This window comes from Tachysurus vachellii, chromosome 20 (genome assembly GCF_030014155.1).
Source record: "Tachysurus vachellii isolate PV-2020 chromosome 20, HZAU_Pvac_v1, whole genome shotgun sequence".
NCBI classification, from domain to species: Eukaryota; Metazoa; Chordata; class Actinopteri; order Siluriformes; family Bagridae; genus Tachysurus; species Tachysurus vachellii.
This window is the reverse complement of record NC_083479.1, coordinates 2,474,895-2,492,681: the sequence shown is the minus strand read 5'-3', so window position 1 is coordinate 2,492,681 and position 17,787 is coordinate 2,474,895. Positions and strand designations below refer to the sequence as shown.

At 38.4% G+C, this 17,787-nt stretch overlaps 2 protein-coding genes across 2 annotated transcripts; both read left to right on the top strand.

Moving 5' to 3' along the window:
• The first annotated feature begins 2,680 nt into the window (after window positions 1-2,680).
• LOC132863436 (collagenase 3-like) lies at window positions 2,681-6,773 on the top strand. Its single transcript, XM_060896243.1, has 10 exons — window positions 2,681-2,918; window positions 3,000-3,232; window positions 3,360-3,508; window positions 4,158-4,286; window positions 4,378-4,539; window positions 5,519-5,651; window positions 5,762-5,892; window positions 5,989-6,148; window positions 6,290-6,393; window positions 6,498-6,773. Exons 1-10 carry the CDS (start codon window positions 2,817-2,819, stop codon window positions 6,596-6,598), a joined length of 1,404 nt encoding a protein of 467 aa, XP_060752226.1. The 5' UTR covers window positions 2,681-2,816; the 3' UTR covers window positions 6,599-6,773.
• Window positions 6,774-8,757: 1,984 nt separating this feature from the next.
• On the top strand, window positions 8,758-17,642 carry mmp30 (matrix metallopeptidase 30). The gene is given in 21 exon segments (XM_060896609.1): window positions 8,758-8,862; window positions 8,955-9,199; window positions 9,451-9,599; window positions 9,798-9,923; window positions 10,082-10,243; window positions 10,338-10,491; window positions 10,609-10,739; window positions 10,844-11,003; window positions 11,756-11,859; window positions 11,983-12,078; window positions 14,048-14,109; window positions 14,166-14,309; window positions 14,397-14,464; window positions 14,466-14,642; window positions 14,979-15,127; window positions 15,328-15,453; window positions 15,612-15,927; window positions 16,032-16,162; window positions 16,242-16,401; window positions 16,715-16,818; window positions 17,312-17,642. Coding segments are annotated over 21 exon segments (2,967 nt in total). The 5' UTR covers window positions 8,758-8,763; the 3' UTR covers window positions 17,416-17,642.
• Window positions 17,643-17,787: the final 145 nt, after the last annotated feature.

Below are 17,787 nucleotides of genomic sequence, written 5' to 3'. Positions count from 1 at the left end.
TGCGTTATTAGTGCTAATTATGACGATTACATAAACCTAAAACTGTATATTAAATGACATTTACGTCATTTCCTATTGGCGAGTCCTAATTGGTTCAGAGTGGCACGTGATGGTAATTAACTCATGAATATTGTGATGTATTTGGATGAGGTTATTATTGTGTGTTACCACTAGAGGGCGCCTTCGGTTGTACGTTTAATTATGCAGCTAACTGAGAAAAGAAAGAACTGTGATGCACTTAATAAGTGATAAACATTAGTATATTGATACACAATTATAACAAGTGTGTCATAAAATTAACTCACAAATAATTGTTTGCTCGTTAATGCAATCTAAACATGGAGTTATTTCTATGTATATTTTTATTCTTGCGTTCTTATTTGTGGTGTATTGTGAGTTTATTGTGCACTTTTAACGTCTTATGAACTGTTAAGTGTTGTGTACAGGATTAGTGCTCTAAATAAGACTGCAAACTTTTATAGCTTACTAATAATAACAAAAAATCATTGTGTGTCACTACAGCGTCAGGTGCGTATTTAATGTGGGGTCTGTAGGATTTTCTGTTTTTTCTAGGACCTTTGTTCCTTCTCGGATGTTATCTTGTGCCCCTGAGCAAAGCATTTCTTTCCTATAATGTTTGGAAAGCTGTCCTGACATGTTAAACCCGACAGATTTAAGTGTCACATAAACCTTAAGACGTCACAGAGCTGAATCAGACACATGTTTATAGTCTGGGAAACTTCCATTCATCTAGGCCGTGTTATGAAACATCTTTAACCTGTTGATGAATAGACAATGAATCGGATACACAGATCCTTTCACACTGTATCACACGATACTGTATCGTTATATTTTTTCAGACTACATACTTGTTTATTTACTCATCAATACTGTCGACTATACAGTATTCGACACACGATTATCATGTGGTACTGGACATAATTATTGGAGATTTTATTTACGAGGACGGTTTCAGATCAGAATCTGATACCGATATCGGAATTGATGCATCCTTAATATTAAAATAAATCAGGGTGAATAAAACGTCCTTTGGTGTTAAACCTGGACAATTATGTTTTGCTTCTTCTTCTTCTTTCTTTCTTTTTTAAATCATTCTACATTATAAAGTATACATTTTGTGCTTTATTTAAAATACAGTGTGTGCTGTAATTACCGGGAAAAATACTCAAATTTATTGTAAATACTCAAAAACATTCAGTTTATTGTTGTTTGGCTGTTGTTTTTTCCACAGGATTCAAGGTTCACAGTGCATCTGATTTAAACTAGATGTGTAATTGTAATAACACAAGATGCAAGAAATAAATTGTGCAACTTATTTTTATTATTATTATTTTGGTCAGATACGAAGCATCATCGAGCGCCTACGTTCTTGTTACATCAAAGTTACTCACAGTGCTTTAAATTAGGATCTGAAATCCAATTAAAAGAAAAGAAAAACCCCCAAACCCACTTTGTGTTTAAATGTGCACAAGTATTTGGAGCACTGAACAGATGATATGGAGAGTAGTACTGTGTTATATGCCTCATTCTCACACTTATACCCGCAGTATCATTTAGCTGAAAGCTTCTCTGGACTCTTCTTCTCACGCTGAGAAGACGTTAAAAAGGTCACTTCCTGTGGAGAAGAATCCTAGCCAATTCCCTGATGATGAATGATATGTTGTGTACATGGTCCATGTGATAGACCTCTGGAATTCAGGTATAGCATTAACCAAAACACACGTGTCATTTCCCTGAAGATGCGGCTCAGACATGCACGGGCTCGCATCAGACACGTCTCAATAAGACTACAGTCAGGTTGCCAGTCTTTAGCGTTACTCTGTCACAAATCACCTTCATTAACTACTAATAGACTGCATAATTGTTAATGTTTTCTTTTTTGTTGTTGTTGTTTGTTTGTTTGTTTGTTTGTTTCTACAACTAGTCACAGATTTTCCTTTGAATTTAGAAATTACTATTAAAATAATGATTTTTAATTGAAGGTATTTCAAAAGGTCCCTTTTTAACATAATAATAATAATAATAATAATAATAATAATAATAATAATAATAATTTAAAAGTTCATATTATTCATTATTCATTGATTCAGCAGTAAATGACATTTAAAAATAAATCAAATCTAATGTACAATAGACATTTAATATGTAAGGTTAAATATTTATACTCAATTTTAACATTAAAAAAAAAATCAATTCACATGCTATATACACCACAAAAACGTTTGAATCGGCTACAAAAACTGATTGTTATTACTATAATTTCTGTTCTAATAAAAAAAACGAAACAGAATAGATGCAAAAAAAAAAATCATAATTGTTTTTAAGATTATTTATATGTACGTATTTATATCATTTAGTATAACATTTTTTTTTTTAATCTTCTCAAAATTTATAAATGTATAAAAAGATTTGTACTTTTATCAATAGAAAATTAAAAGAAATCCAAAACACAATGATGGGTTTTGTTTTTTATCATCATACTGTATATCTTGTACATTACAGAATAATAACAATTAGTAACAATTCATATAAATATCATATTAACAATATTAAAAAAGGTCATGTAACTGGTTAAATCACATAATCAGATTCAGGAAAAACCAAAGGAAGGAAAATTTCCTTGTTTAATAATTTGGGTGTAAACGTTCCTGTCAAATCCGGATTGTTCCTGCCTGATCCATTAAGCCTGTGATTAAACCTGTTGTGAAATCTATGTCTGCATCTTAAGCGTATTTAAACCTCTCAGCCTCCGAGTCCAAACCAACACTGAGAAGATCCTTGAGGAGGACACAACCATGAAGATGTTCTACACGAGCTGCTTTCTCATAGCTCTGGTGATCACCGTTCGGTCGGGTCCGATCCCGGGGCAAGCCGAGCGAGACGATGCTTTTGCGGAGGTAATGTACTCTACATCCCATAATGACAATGTATCTATTGACAACGCTAAAATTAACCTTTAATTTAATTTCTATCTCTAGGCTTACCTGAAGAAATTCTACAACCTCACTACAAACAATAATAAAGGAAGATTCAATGAGATGGGTCTCAAGCTAGCTGAGATGCAGAAGTTTTTTGGACTGACCGTTACAGGAACGCTGGACTCCAAGACCCTGGAAATGATGAAGAAGCCACGGTGTGGAGTTGTCGACGTGGGTGCGTACACCACGTTCGGAGAAGACCTCAAATGGCAAACGAACCAGCTGACCTACAGGTGAGAACCACAAAACGTGTGTAACGGAACGCAGGGAGCTCAGTAAAGACGTCGCGTCCGAATCCTTTCATCCGTTAGACTGTAGTTTGTGATTGTAGTTTGTGTTTTGTTTTGTTTTTCCCTACAGGATCGAGAATTACACTCCTGACATGTCTGTGGCTGAAGTGGACGAGACTATCGAGAGAGCGCTGCAAGTCTGGGCTCGTGTCACTCCTCTGAGGTTCACCCGCATCAACAGCGGTGTAGCCGACATCATGATCTCCTTTGGGGGAGGATGTAAGTTCACACACTAACATCTATACAGTCAAACACACACAACAAAATGACATTTGTTGCCAATAGTAACTGGTAGGAATAAAGAGGACGAAGAATGAAACATTTATCAATTCGATTGTATCAGACATATTGATTTTTTTCCTATAGTGTTATAACCCAAAATTCTATCGCATAATTAGTGACAAAGTGAATGCAAATCTTTAGCACTTTATTTAGTCATTAACAACCGAATTAACATCTTATAGTTTTCCTGCAAATGTCAAAACTAAATTAAGAGTAGAATGATCTATAAAATGTGAGACTTTTAATAAATTAATTTAGTAAAAAATGTAAAAGAAGCTTAAATTTCTCTAACTGACTTTGAGAGAATTTGTAGTTACTGTTAAGGAATAGCTCAGGTGTGTGTGTGTGTGTGTGTGTGTGAGTGTGTGTGTGTGTGTGTGTGTGTGTGTGTGTGTGAGTGTGTGTGTGTGTGTGTGTGTGTGTGTGTGTGTGTGCATGTTTAATCCCACTGCTCCCACACAAAGCTTGACCAATCCTGTTGACTCCAGCAGGAGTTGTCTGTTGCAGAGTTTCAGCACTGTTGAATTATTTGAAATTATTTTTAAACCATAAAATGCATGCGTTAAAGCCCAGTTCTTTCTCATAGCACACGGCGACGCCTACCCATTTGATGGACCGTCCGGCACTCTGGCTCATGCTTTTGCCCCATCCAGTGGAATCGGTGGAGACGCACATTTCGACGAAGATGAAAGCTTCACCTTCTCTTCGACTAATGGTGAGACAAAACAGACACCAAACCTTTAATATAATAAACCCTGAAGTCCTTCAGCATAACCATGTCGACTGACCACGTCTTCTTTCTGCAGGATTTATTTTGTTCCTGGTGGCTGCTCATGAGTTTGGTCACTCTCTGGGTCTGTCTCACTCCAGTGACCCCGGGGCCCTCATGTATCCGACATACAGCTACAGAGACCCAAAAACATTTGTTCTGCCTGCTGATGATGTTAAAGGCATCCAGTCTCTCTATGGTATGAACAAAATGACCTTATAGGATATCAATTGATATAGACTTTTACATTCAGTACTATTTACACCTTTGATAATGTAACATTTGTTTACTAAATAGTAGGATTATTGGTATAAAATCCTTGCCAAAATACACTGTTTTTAACTGAATTAATTGTGTCAAAAATAACAACAAAACCGAATAGATTTTGAAGCAATCGGTTTATTTCAGTCGCTTTACTGAGTATTAATGAGTCGTTCGCAATTGAGTCGGCTCGGTTAAACTAACCGACTCATACGAACCAGATGAACGTTGAGTCGATTGACTGCTTTAGTCGTTTTGTTCCTTATTTTATGTTGTAGATAAAGATAATGACGTTAGAATTGTAGCCAAGTTAATTTTTGTTATAATTAGTTTAAAAAAATCATCCTCGTGCTCAAAATAACAAAAACGAACCTTTTAGAAACCGAAAGAATCGGATCTGACTGATGAGCTGAGTCAAATGATCTGACTCACTAAAAACGAGCCGAAATTCCCACCTACACTGTTCCTAAATATTTAGGTAACTAGCTGGCGTAGCTATCTATTAGCAACAAAGGCTAAAGCTATTATTTATCTAGTATTTTTGCCCTTGATTACAGTTTACATACAAGATTTAACTAGAATGTAACTCATTATTAGTCAAAACATCTTGTTTTTGATGAAAAGTTAGCATTTAGCATATATATTTTATTATCCACTGGCTGTTAGGTAGCTAACTAGAAGCTAGCATTTGTTTATTTATCCTGATTTTAAATATAGTCAAAACTTGAAATATAATTAAAAAAAAAAGCAAAAAATATAGTCAAACACTGTATAATTTTCTAGTATTTAGTAATTTTTTTTTTATTTTTCCAAAAGTTACACACACACTGCTGCATTAAATTTAGCAGCTCAAATGACTTTGTTTATTTGCAAAATACATATTTTTTCTAACATCTACTTCACAAACATGTCACCAGGTCCAAACCCCGATAAACCTGTCGATCCCAGTAAACCCAGTCCGCCTCCAGTCACCCCGAGCGCCTGCGACCGCACGCTGGTCCTGGACGCTGTGGCCACTCTGCGTGGAGAGAAGCTCTTCTTCAAGGGCAGGTACACTACGATATGGAAAAAACCCGTTCTCCGGGCGATGTTAAAATCCATCTGACCATCCAAATAAATCCATCATTTTGACTTCTCGACCATGACTTTGTCTCCTTCAGCTTCTTCTGGCGCTTAATCGGGACCAACGACGTCCAGCAGCAGCTGATTAAGAGCTTCTGGCCTGAGGCTCCAGATAATATCGATGCTGCGTATGAGAACACTGCGCAAGACAGACTGTACCTCATCAAAGGTAATTGTACATTCATTATAGTTTTTTAACTGACTGATTGTAATGACATTATTCGTAAAGCAGATTGAGATAACTGTATGAGCTTGTGCTCTTTAGATCAGTCTGTCTGGGCTTTCAGTGCTTATGACCTGGTAAGTGGATTTCCCAAGAGTCTTAACAGCTTGGGTCTTCCTGCCAAGGTGAAGAAGATCAGTGCTGCAGTATTCAACAAAAACACCGGCAAGACCTTGTACTTTGTGGACAATAATTTCTACAGGTAAGAAATACTGTACATATCATCGCTAAAGTGGAATAAAATAGAGATATAGAAGATAACAGCACTGTAGTATAAATATTAACCGTTTCTAAAGATCTGCTCAGTTTTCTTAGAAACTAACCCACTGAAATACTTTCTCAGTTACGATGAAAACAAGAAGAAGATGGACACCGGATACCCCAAACCGGTAGAACAAGGCTTCCCGGGGGTCACTGGGAAAATCACTGCTGCTTTCCAGAACAAAGGTCAATATTTTTATAAACACTTTTATCATTTTTAATATTATGATCTTCCTCAATGCTGTGATTTCTATAAATTTTGACGATATCTGTCCTATTATGTCTTTCAGGCTTCACCTACCTCTTCAGCGGTACTCATATTTTTGAGTACAGCACTTCTACTAAGAAGGTGTTGCGTACGCTCGACAACACCTACTTCTTCAAGTGCTAGTGGTTGGTTTATTGTTTATTTTGGAACCAGGGCCTGATGAAGCTTCCGGGATTTGGTCATATAAATTTCACAGATCATATAATGAATTATTCATCGTTTACTGTATGTTTTTAACTTATTTACTATTATCTTTCATTTATTCTGCTATATAACACTTTCTTTTGCTGTAAAATAAAAAAAATAAAAAAATAAAGATTGCAGATAAAAAATATACTGTCTTTTGATCTGTTCATGTTCTGTGTCGAGATTAACATATAAAACGGAATATTAAAATGACATCATAATAAAAAGGAAAGTAATAATAACAGAAACTGTACGATTACTGAATCGGTCAGAGTATTTAGTAGATTCTGCGCTTTTAGTACTTCTGAAATGCTCATGACTTTAAAGGAACAAAGAAACATGCATCTGTATCTCTGTCACGCTCCAGCATGTCAGATATGTGTGTGTACAGTATGTGTGTGTGTGTGTGTGTGTGTTTGTGTGTTTGAGGTATACATTCCTGTTGGAGCAGCATCTGTTGAAGTAAATTACAACTTTTCTGACAAATGAATATAAATATCTGCTTATAAAAGTCTACACAGGACACGTCCAGGACATTGTGTCCAAAACGTATATTTATAACCATATAAATATAAATAACTCTATAAAATTGATATAACCCTGTCTCAGCTTGTTCCAATATTTTATACAGCCATGATATAAAGACATCTCTCTCTCTCTCTCTCTCTCTCTCTGTCTCTCTCTCTCTCTCTCTCTCTCTCCCCTGTGTGTGTGCATGTGCATCTCTCTCTCTCTCTCTCTCTCTTTCTCTCTCTCTCTCTCTCTCTCCCCGTGTGTGTGCCTGTGCATCTCTTTCTCTCTCTCTCTCTCTCTCTCTCTCTCTCTCTCTCTCTCTCTCTCCCGTGTGTGTGCCTGTGCATATCTCTCTCTCTCTCTCTCTCTCTCTCTCTCTCTCTCTCTCTCCCCCCCCGTGTGTGTGCCTGTGCATATCTCTCTCTCTCTCTCTCTCTCTCTCTCTCTCTCCCCCCCGTGTGTGTGCCTGTGCATATCTCTCTCTCTCTCTCTCTCTCTCTCTCTCTCTCTCCCCTGTGTGTGTGCCTGTGCATCTCTCTCTCTCTCTCTCTCTCTCTCTCTCTCTCCCGTGTGTGTGCCTGTGCATCTCTCTCTCGCTCTCTTTCTCTCTCTCTGTGTATCTCTCTCTCTCTCTCTGTGTGTGTATCTCTCTCTCTCTGTATCTCTCTCTCTGTATCTCTCTCTCTCTCTCTCTCTGTATCTCTCTCTCTCTGTGTGTCTCTCTCGCTCTCTCTCTCTCTCTCTCTCTCTCTCTCTCTCTCTCTCTCTCTCTCTCTCTCTTTCTCTCTCTCTCAGCACAGGACAATAATTTACATTAAGTGTACTTGTGTACTTTTCTGTATATTTACATTTCTATATGGTGATTCATTCCATTGACGTACAAATTGCCCAGTTTAAATGACCGTTACAGGGACATCCGGCTTGAAATCTTTGCCCTGTTCAGCTTGATTGTCCTTTAAGATGATCTTTAACCCCACCTGATCGCATCAACATGCGAGTCGTGTCACTTCTGCTCAGTTAAAAAGAGGTTTACAACCTCAGTAGCTTTTATTTATTCCAAAAGAGCTTGAAGGTATTGAGTTAAGCAGGTGAAGGCTGGGATTTGAACCAATGGAATAGAAATCTAACCACGGAGAGCTTTTACATCTGTCGGCCCTGAGCGTCGTGAGTACAGAACGATTCTTTTCGCGTAATTAAATGAACCAACAAGCAGAATTACGTCGTCTTGACTCGGTGTCACCTGCTGTCCTTTCTGATTTGACCTTTTATCTAAGCTTGTTTTCATTATTTCGCTCTGTGATGAAGAAATGACTGTTTCAAACTATGTTCATATCCGTCTCCGTTTCCGTATAAACAACATCACCTGTCTACACGTACACGTGTCTTCTTGACAAAAGCTACGTGACAAAACTAAATACCCCCTCATTCATTTAGATTCTAGGCTTGTCAAGACATGATGTCAAGACTTTTCCTCTGACTGTCGCTATGCTTTCATAGCATGGTCGTAAATAAGAGGGTGGGGGTGGGTGGATAGAGCAGATATAAACTCATCATCCTCCCTCCATGAATGGAGTAAAGAGAGCTTGGAGATGAGGGACACGGCCGTTCTCGTGCTGGTGCTCGCAGCGTTTCTGGTGCTTTGCAGCGGAGCTCCTGCGACGTCCACAACAGATCAGGAAACAGCTGAGGTTTAAAATCTGACTAATAATAATCTATCTGTCTGTTGATTCTACTTTCTTCATGCTTCATGCATCGATGATTTTGTGTCTTGATTCTTCAGGAATATCTGAAGCAGTTCTACTCAGACCCCAGCGCTCCGTCCATCAGTGGGAGACGAGTGAAAGTGCAGGACTTTGAGTCTGTCCTGAAGAAAATGCAGGAGTTTTTTGGGCTTCAGGTGACGGGCAAGTTAGACACCAACACCATCGAGGTGATGAAGAAGCCACGCTGCGGCATTACCGACGTTTCTAATTACGGACATTTCAACGGCAAGCCCAAGTGGGATAAGCAGACCATCACATACAGGTACCATGTTGAGTTGTGCTGATATTAGAGCAAGATATCTGACAAAGTTACAGCCAACTGCTAATGATTTGCTCTTTCATGATAACAGCATAAAGACATCAGAAGCAGGAGCAACTGTTTAACCGTATGATCACGCTAGCAAGATACAAACTTTCTCTGTGACATGTGATCACACTTTAGGCATCGACGAGAAAAAATAAGTGTAGGATGAGATAATGTGTGAAAATTACAGTTTGCATTTCACATTACAGAATAACCGAGTACACGACAGATCTGAGCCAGGGGGAAGTGGATGCCACGATCGCTCAGGCGTTCAAGCTGTACAGCGACGTCACTCCTCTCAGCTTTAAGCAGATATACAGCGACACGGCCGACATCATGATTCTCTTTAAAGCCAGAAGTGGGTGTACTAGATGTTCTTCAGAACAGCAACACACACAAGTTCCTAGATAGTTCATTGTTTTGCCAGTACATCAGTTTATATCTTTGTATTAAAGCAAATCTTAGAGATTCCTACTGTAAATACCGCTTGGCCACTACAGTGACTAGGGTTTGGTTTAAGGTGTTTTCATGGTGTTTAATACGTTCTTTTCTTCAGATCATGGAGATTTTCACCCGTTCGATGGGCCGGGTAACGTTCTGGCTCACGCCATGTCTCCTGGTCCTAATGAAGGAGGTGATGCTCACTTCGATGAAGATGAGAAATGGACTCTGAGCTCAGCAGGTACAGCAGATAGATATAAAGATTTATAAATAAATAGCATTTCTAGTGAAATCCAACACTTGAAACATGTTAGAAACCGTCTGTGTTTGAGATTTTCACACAGTCACAGACTCACAGACGGACAATACATTAAAATGTTTAAACATGTTGTGATTCAGGTGTCAACCTTCTCCTGGTGGCCGCCCATGAGTTCGGCCACGCGCTAGGACTGGATCACTCACGAGATTCCTCTGCTCTCATGTACCCTACATACAAATACGTCAACACTCAGGGGTATCAGCTGCCTCCGGACGATAAACAAGGAATCCAGGCACTCTATGGTACGTGTAACAGTAGATCAGACCAGGTTAGGATGAGGAATTGCAATACACTGTATACTACATTCTTACAATTTACTTTCGCTCGATCTTAAAGGTGCTCGTCGAACGCCAAATCCTCAACCACACCCCAAACCACAGCCTCAACCAAATCCACAACCGGGAACAAAACCACCAGCACGGTGCAATAGGGATTTAGTGTTTGACGCAGCAACCAGCATAAGAGGAGAACTTTACTTCTTCAAGAATGAGTAACGCACCACTTTGTTTTTTTTTTTTTTGTATTTAATTTAACATTTTTCCTTCTAAAGAAATAGGAACCGGACAAACAGATTTGTTCACTAAACTTCATCTTTATTTCTTACAAGCTATTATTGGAAGAAAAGCAGCCTGGTGAAAGATATTCCCCAGACTTTAATCAGATCTACGTGGCCCTCTATCTCTTCTGTGGATGCCGCTTATGAGCTCAAAGGAAAAGGCGTCAGTTACTTTTTAAAAGGTTTGGATTTCAGTTTCACGCAACTTAAACTTACTGCCATTCACACTGCAGATATTAACGTGTAATGAATGTGTGTGTAAATGAATGTGTGTGTTGCTGATCAGGTCGCAACTACTGGGCCGTGACAGCAACCTCCGTTTTACCCGGATATCCCAAGCACGTGTCGCATTTCGGCTTTCCGGCCTCAGTCACAAAGATCGACGCTGCGGTGCACGTGGACTCCACGAGACGCACTCTGTTCTTTACCGGGGATAAATATTGGAGGTAATAATGAATAGAATAACAACAAACAAATTAATAAAGAATTTACAGAATTTGTATATATTTTAATAATAATAATAATAATAATAATAATAATAATAATAATAATAATAATAATATAAGGCCATCCTTAAAAATATTCTTGTTTGTCGTAACCCGACCGACAATTTTTTTTTTTTTTGCTTTAAGTCCGAGCGACTTGCCGGTTGTAAATTAAGACCGACCTTTTTTTTTTTTTTTTTTTTTTTTACTCTTCTAACAACTAATACAAAAGCAATAAAATAATATTAACGTGTTCGGGTGCCATAATACATCTAAAAAATTCATTAAAACAGCTCGACACCGCTTTAACTTGGCACGAAGTTCTGGAAAAACTGTGTCCAGGATCAAAATAAGGTTTGCAATGATGCTAATTTATTTAAAGTCATACCTACGTAATCACCATCACCAAAATTGTACTTGAAACTTGAAAAAAAAAATATAGACCTACCCACCCCCCCCTTTTTTTTTTTTTTTTTTTTACTGTTACTGCAAACCAAAATATTTTTAAGGATGGCCTAATAATAATAATAATAATAATAATAATAATAATAATAATAATAAGGGAAAGAAGAAGAAGAAGATTGCATTTTATTATTATTATTATTATTATTATTATTATTATTATTATTATTATTATTATTATTATTATTATAAAACATATTAGTTAATCAATTTTTTTTAAATGATTAATTTAAACTAATATTTTTGGTCAGCTTTAATGAGAACACCGGAAAGATGGACATCGGTTTCCCCAAACCAATTCACGTTGATTTCCCGGGTATCGGCTCCAAAGTGGACGCCGCATTTGAAAACTACGGTATAAACACACGTTAAAGATCTCTCATCTCATTCGTTTTCATTTCTACAAGCACACGTGTATATGACTCGTGTATACGTTTCCTTTTCCCCCATCGTGTTCTGTTCCTTTCACATCCTGCAGGTTTCCTGTATTTCTCTGATGGAGCCAGACAAACAGAATATAAATACAGCAGCAGAAGCGTGAATCGTCTGCTCCTGAATTACGGATGGCTGAACTGCTACTGAGCAAAAAAGTCATCAGTGAAAAAATCTTCTGCTTGATTTAAATATCACTAAATAGTTCATAATTGAGCATCTGTAGATTTATTATTCCTGCCTGGATGTTTGAGCCAAATGAAGATTTTGTTTTTAAATGACAATTTTTGTTAAAGGGTGAAACTTAAAGGGGCGGTATGTAATTCGGTTCACATCCTCTTATCTATGTCGGAAATCTCACCGTATTAACCAAACAGTGCGCAATTTTTTGGGTTTTACGATTTTGTATTTCAAAAACACATTGAACTATGATTTCCCATAATGCACTGGAGTATTCTACTGTCTTTAACAGAAACAGAATACCTACAGAGTATAGAAACATTACACACTCTAAACTAAGCTATTTCATCTACTGTAAATAAAAATATAATATTAGTACATACTATTGTGAACATTCCAAGCTCGTTCATGATCTAGACACACACACACACACAAACACACAAACACACACACACAAACACACAAACACACACACACACACACACACAAACACACACACACAAACACACACACACACACACACACACACAGCTTGACTCTCAAAGCATTTTCTATTTGATTTTCTTGTTTTGTTTTTATTTTCTCAGGGTGAATGTAAAAAATAAACAGCAGGTCCAAGTTAAATCGATTTCTGCATTTTGCTTTTGTCCCCCTGAGTCAACAGGACAATATTTGAGCTTGCATGTCAATATTTAGTGAGATGAAGTTGGAGACACATTCCACTTGCTGCACAAATTTTGTTCCAGTACTTACAGCCTCGAAGTGACCAGACGTTATCGGGTCATTTACGTATCGATTACACATCGTGTGCTCATTTACATTTCTATATGGGCTTCTTGTCTGTTGATGTTAGAACCATTACATGGAGATTAAAGCTGAAATCTTTGTTTTTGGGAGCTTTGATCGTCCTTCAGGATGACCTCTAATCTCTCCTGTTTACATACGAATCGGTTCAGGTTAATGTGAGTAAATTGCTAGACGTTTTGCTTTGTAACTGTGTATGTGGCAAATAAAACCTTTGAATCTTTATTAAATTGTGTGTAAAATCAGGATGCTCAATATATCACTACAATACAACGATGTCCAATGTACAATGAGCGTTCCTGAAATTTAAATCTAAAAGAAATTTTCAGTTCAGTTTAACGTATGCAAATATTTATACAGGGGGCATGGTGGCTTAGTGGTTAGCACGTTCGCCTCACACCTCCAGGGTTGGGGGTTCGATTCCCACCTCTGCCTTGTGTGTGTGGAGTTTGCATGTTCTCCCCGTGCCTCGGGGGTTTCCTCCGGGTACTCCGGTTTCCTCCCCCGGTCCAAAGACATGCATGGTAGGTTGATTGGTATCTCTGGAAAATTGTCCGTAGTGTGTGATTGTATGAGTGAATGAGAGTGTGTGTGTGCCCTGTGATGGGTTGGCACTCCGTCCAGGGTGTATCCTGCCTTGATGCCCGATGACGCCTGAGATATGCACAGGCTCCCCGTGACCCGAGGTAGTTCGGATAAGCGGTAGAAGATGAATGAATGAATGTGTAGGAACCAAAAAGAAAAAAACATTAGACTAACATGTAGAGCTGAAAGCCGGCTCATAAAATCTTTATTGGACCAAATGACGGTTTAAAAAATGCTAAAGGTTAAAAGAATCTTTGTAAAGTGCTCATAGAAACAATAACATTCACCCAATCACGGAGAACATGTTGAACATGAGTGTGTTCTCACTTGCGCAAATAAACCACAGACTCTTAAACCAGGGTTCTTCAAGGGGTTCTTTGGAATATTTCTCAGATAATTTGTTGAAAGAATCTAGATTGAACTTTTAAGGGTTCTAAGTTTGGTTATTCATGTCCTTGTAGAAGAAGAAATGATTTATAGACACTGTATCATATTCTGTAATGAGTTCAGAACTTGTCTTCTCTTCTTGTTTGTTTAATCAGGGGAAGATTGGGAAATGATTTATCTTGTCCAGAGTTCAGCCCTGCTTTTGGGAGAGTGGTTGGTAAACAGAGTGGTTGTGCATGAGAGGGTGGTTGTGGCTGGATCCAGCAGATATAATCTCTAAATCATCTGTCCAGGACGGCAGAAGAGGAGAGCCTGGAGATGAGGGACATGGCAGTTCTCGTGCTGACACTAGCAGCATGTCTGACGCTTTGCGTTGGTGCTCCTGTAATATCCACAGAGGATCAGGAGAAAGCTGAGGTACAGTATATAGTTATGGATGTTTCCAGTAAATGTCCATTGAGAAGCTCAGCTCAACCTGGCTGATTTTGTGTCTTGTTCCTTCAGGAATATCTGAAGCAGTTCTACTCATATTCCAGCACTTCATTAACCCAGAATTGGTCATGTGAACATGCAGGACTTTGAAACTAACCTGAAGAAAATGCAGGAGTTTTTTGGGCTTCAAATGACGGGCAAGCTAGACGCCAAAACCATCGAGGTGATGAAGAAGCCACGCTGCGGCATTTCTGACGTTTCTAATTACGGACATTTCTACGGCAAGCCCAAGTGGGATAAGCAGACCATCACATACAGGTACAGAGTGCTTCTGATGGAATAACTAGAGGTTCTGATGGAGAATGAGATTGTCTCTGGAGGAGTCAAACTATCTAAGCATTTACCTTATCTTCAGTAGGTTATGAGTTTTAAACACTTGTGCTTCAATCTCCTGTCAATCAAAGCAATACTTGCCATTTGTAGAGACCCGTTAGCTCATGTACACCCTATAGGTTAGTTCAGAGAGTGGCTGGTTTCAGTCTTGAGGGACATCAAAGATAGTGAAAGCATCTAAAAAATTCCATTGGTTGATGATGGTATTTGTGCTAGCGGTGTTTCTAAGCTAAATTTCATTCATATTTGCTTGAACTTTAGAATAACCGAGTACACGACAGATCTGAGCCAGGGGGAAGTGGATGCCACGATCGCTCAGGCGTTCAAGCTGTACAGCGACGTCACTCCTCTCAGCTTTAAGCAGGTCCACAGCGACACGGCCGACATCACGATTCTCTTCAAAGCCAGAAGTGGGTGTACTAGATGTTCTTCAGAACAGCAACACACACACAAGTTCCTAGATACTTCACTGTTTTGCCAGTCCATCAGTTTATATCTTTGTATTAAAGCAAATCTTAGAGATTCCTACTGTAAATACCGCTTGGCCACTACAGTGACCAGGGTTTGGTTTAAGGTGTTTTCATGGTGTTTAATACGTTCTTTTCTTCAGATCATGGAGATTTTCACCCGTTCGATGGGCCGGGTAACGTTCTGGCTCACGCCATGTCTCCTGGTCCTAATGAAGGAGGTGATGCTCACTTCGATGAAGATGAGAAATGGACTCTGAGCTCAGCAGGTACAGCAGATAGATATAAAGATTTATAAATAAATAGCATTTCTAATGGAATCCAACACTTGAAACATGTTAGAAACCGTCTGTGTTTGAGATTTTCACACAGTCACAGACTCACAGACGGACAATACATTAAAATGTTTAAACATGTTGTGATTCAGGTGTCAACCTTCTCCTGGTGGCCGCCCATGAGTTCGGCCACGCGCTAGGACTGGATCACTCACGAGATTCCTCCGCTCTCATGTACCCTACATACAAATACGTCAACACTCAGGGGTATCAGCTGCCTCCAGACGATAAACAAGGAATCCAGGCACTCTATGGTGCACATAACAGTATAGGTCGTGGTGTGTGTGAGTGCACGTGTCCACAACTGACTTCACAACCACACCCGTCTCCACCAGAGCCGTGCGACCAGGACTTAGTGTTTGATGCTGCAATCAGCATAACAAATGAGCTTTACTTCTTCAAGAATAAGTAAGGCATCATTTTATGTGCATGAAAATGTTCCCTGGATTTTCACTTGATATTTTCCTTACTCCAGATCGAGTCTTGATAGATAGATCTTTCTTTCTTATAAGCTACTACTGGAAGAAAAGCACCCTGCTGAAAGATATTCCTCAGACTCTAATCAGTTCTACGTGACCCTCCATCACGTCTGTGGATGCAGCTTATGAGCTCAAAGGAAAAAGCATCAGTTACTTTTTCAAAGGTTTGAACATACTCAAATGCTTCATATTCACAGAATAGATGTCCATGAAGAGTAAGTCTGTGTGTGTGGATCCATGCAGGTCAGAACTACTGGGGCGTGACAGCAACCTCCGTTTTACCCGGATATCCCAAGCACATTTCACATTTCGGCTTTCCGGCGTCAGTCACGAAGATCGACGCTGCGGTGCACGTGGACTCCACGAGACGCACTCTGTTCTTTACCGGGGATAAATATTGGAGGTAATAATGAATAGAATAACAACAAATTAATAAATAAATAAATTACAGAAATTGGATATATTTTAGATTGAACATAAATATGGTAATTGTTATTCATATTCATTTTATTATTATTATCATTATTAAGTGAACAAAGTAGGGATAATTTATTCTAAAAATATAATAATAAAAATAATAATAATAATAATAATAATAAGAAGAAGAAGAAGAAGAAGAAGAAGAAGAAAAGCTTAACGTTTGTGAAAAACATATAGAATAAACAAATTAAATGTATTTTATTTTAATTGTGCTTTTTATTTTTATTTTTTTATAGCTTTGATGAACTCACTGTAAAAATGGACGCTGGTTTCCCAAAATTTATTAATGCAGATTTTCCTGGTATCGGCAACAAAGTGGATGCTGCTTTTCAAAACGGGGGTAAGCATATTGTAAATACGCTGTATGAGCAAAAGTATTCGCACCCAAGCGGTTCATATTGATGAGTATCTGGCAAGCAGTAAGCCGCCTTGGCATGCGAAACTATCTCTAATATTCGTTACATATCTGGGCTGTGGGGCAGTTTGGTTAGATGGAGGCACAAACAACAACAACATGAAGGGATGTGGTAGCCTATTGGCTAAGGTGTTGGGCTACCAATCAAAAGGTTTTGAGTTCAGTTCCCACATCCACTAGGCTGCCACTGCTGGGCTCCTGAGCATGGCCCTTAACCCTCAATTGCGCAGTTGTAGAGTATAAAATGAGATAAAAAAAGGTGAGGTGCTCTGGATAAGGGTGTCTGCTAAATGCTGGAAATGTAAACAACACCAACAAAGACGCATCTAAGCCTGGCTAACTCACTAAGTTAAATACTATTGGCGATGTAAAAATAAATTTCATGTGTTTATTGTACGCTTTTCTGTCTTTACAACAGATTTCCTGTATTTCTCTGATGGAGCCAAACAAACAGAATATAAATACATCAGCAGAAGCGTGAATCGAGTGATTCCGAATTACAGATGGCTGAACTGCTACTAAACAACCTGCCACAATATAAATAATTATTCAAAATGCACAGTAGGTTTATACTAAGTTACAGAATACACCATAGGGTTTATAGAGCAGTAAGATGCAGTAGCAGACGTTAGGAGACGGCTTTAGTGGAAAGGGGCGGGGCCAAGCGGCTGTGTCCCTGCGTGGGTGGGGCTTCAAAACATAAATACTGAAATTAAAGCAATTTTTTTTTACAAAACTATTTTTTCTGTTTTTTTTTTTTTTTTTTTTTCAAATATATTACACACTGTAATAAATAAATTAATAAATAAATAAATAAATAAAACTGCCTGTGTTAAAAAATAAACAATAAAAAAATCTAGGAATAATCTAAACATACACAATTTTGTATGACTA